This window comes from Perkinsus marinus, assembly GCF_000006405.1.
Source record: "Perkinsus marinus ATCC 50983 genomic scaffold scf_1104296938108, whole genome shotgun sequence".
Taxonomy (NCBI): Eukaryota; Perkinsozoa; order Perkinsida; family Perkinsidae; genus Perkinsus; species Perkinsus marinus.
Window position 1 is genome coordinate 1 of NW_003213605.1, and position 1141 is coordinate 1141.

The following is a 1141-nucleotide window of genomic DNA, read 5'->3' on the forward strand; positions in this document are numbered from 1 at the left end:
ACATTTGCCCCATCTACAAGCGGAAATCCAAGCGTGATGTTCGCAACTACCGTCCAATCGCTCTGCTTGAAATCCCCTCGAGGATTTTCGAGCGTATCATAGCTCAAAAGTTGGTTCACCATGCCATTACCATGAACATCCTCGCCCCTGACCAAGCCGCTTTCCTACCTGGCCGTTGCACTGGTGATGTGATGTGGGAATTCATGGCTGACGCAATTGGTGCTATGAACGAACGCAGCTGCTGGCATGTTCTCCAAACTGATATTGCTGGTGCTTTTGACCGTGTCGACCGACATCTCCTTCTCCTCCGCTTGGAGAACTGTGGAATCAGGGGTAAGCTACTCAACCTCCTTCGTAACTACTTGTCTGAGCGTCGCTTCAGAGTTGTCTGTGGTGGCACGAGTTCCTCCCTTTTCTGCGAGTCGGCTGGGGTCTGTCAAGGTTCCTGTCTGGGTCCAGTTTTGTGGCTATACTTTTTCTCGCCTATTCACTCCTCCGCTGTTGGTAATGCTGGCCCCGGTCTCTCTACATACACCTTCGCTGATGACCACACTCAAGGCTCTAAGGACCCTCACTTACTAACCAAAGGTGAAGCGGGCGCTGTCGCCTTCACAAACGGTGCCAGAATTACTATGGAGCCTGCTAAAAAGGTTGTCAGCACGTATGCTAATAGAGCACCTAAGTCTCAACAGGAGTGTGCCATCCTACTTGGTCTCAGGTTGGATGCTGCTCTGTCCATGTCCAACCACTTTGACTACGTTTTGAGGCAGGTCTCCGTGAAGACTGCACAGCTACTACGACTACAACCCTACTTGGATACCACTCAACTCGCGAGATGCTTCAAACAATACTGTTGGCCGCTTCTGGAATATGGTTTGCCCGGCTTCATCCATGCCCCAGATGCCCAACTGAAGAGGCTTGACGCTTGTCAAGACCGTTTCATCGAGCTTACTGGATGTACGCTACCTAGCCTGGCGTGGCGCCGATTTGTGGGGATGATGTCCTGGCTCTATAAAGTAGTAGTCCTCAGAGATGGCCCTCCATCTCTAGTGTCGCGTTTTATACTAGTAGACATCATTCTGCGTTACTCGTAGCTCACTCGGCTGAGAGCAAAAACACGGGTATCAGTTGGTAGTTTCGA

General features: G+C 51.0%; 1 protein-coding gene across 1 annotated transcript; it reads left to right on the plus strand.

Moving 5' to 3' along the window:
* Positions 1–131: 131 nt before the first annotated feature.
* Positions 132–1016, plus strand: Pmar_PMAR008468 (conserved hypothetical protein; the record flags this gene model as incomplete). The annotated part of the gene is made up of 1 exon (XM_002782836.1): positions 132–1016. A coding segment is annotated over one exon (885 nt), but the record flags the coding sequence as incomplete, so codon positions are not given.
* Between the last annotated feature and the right edge of the window lie 125 nt (positions 1017–1141).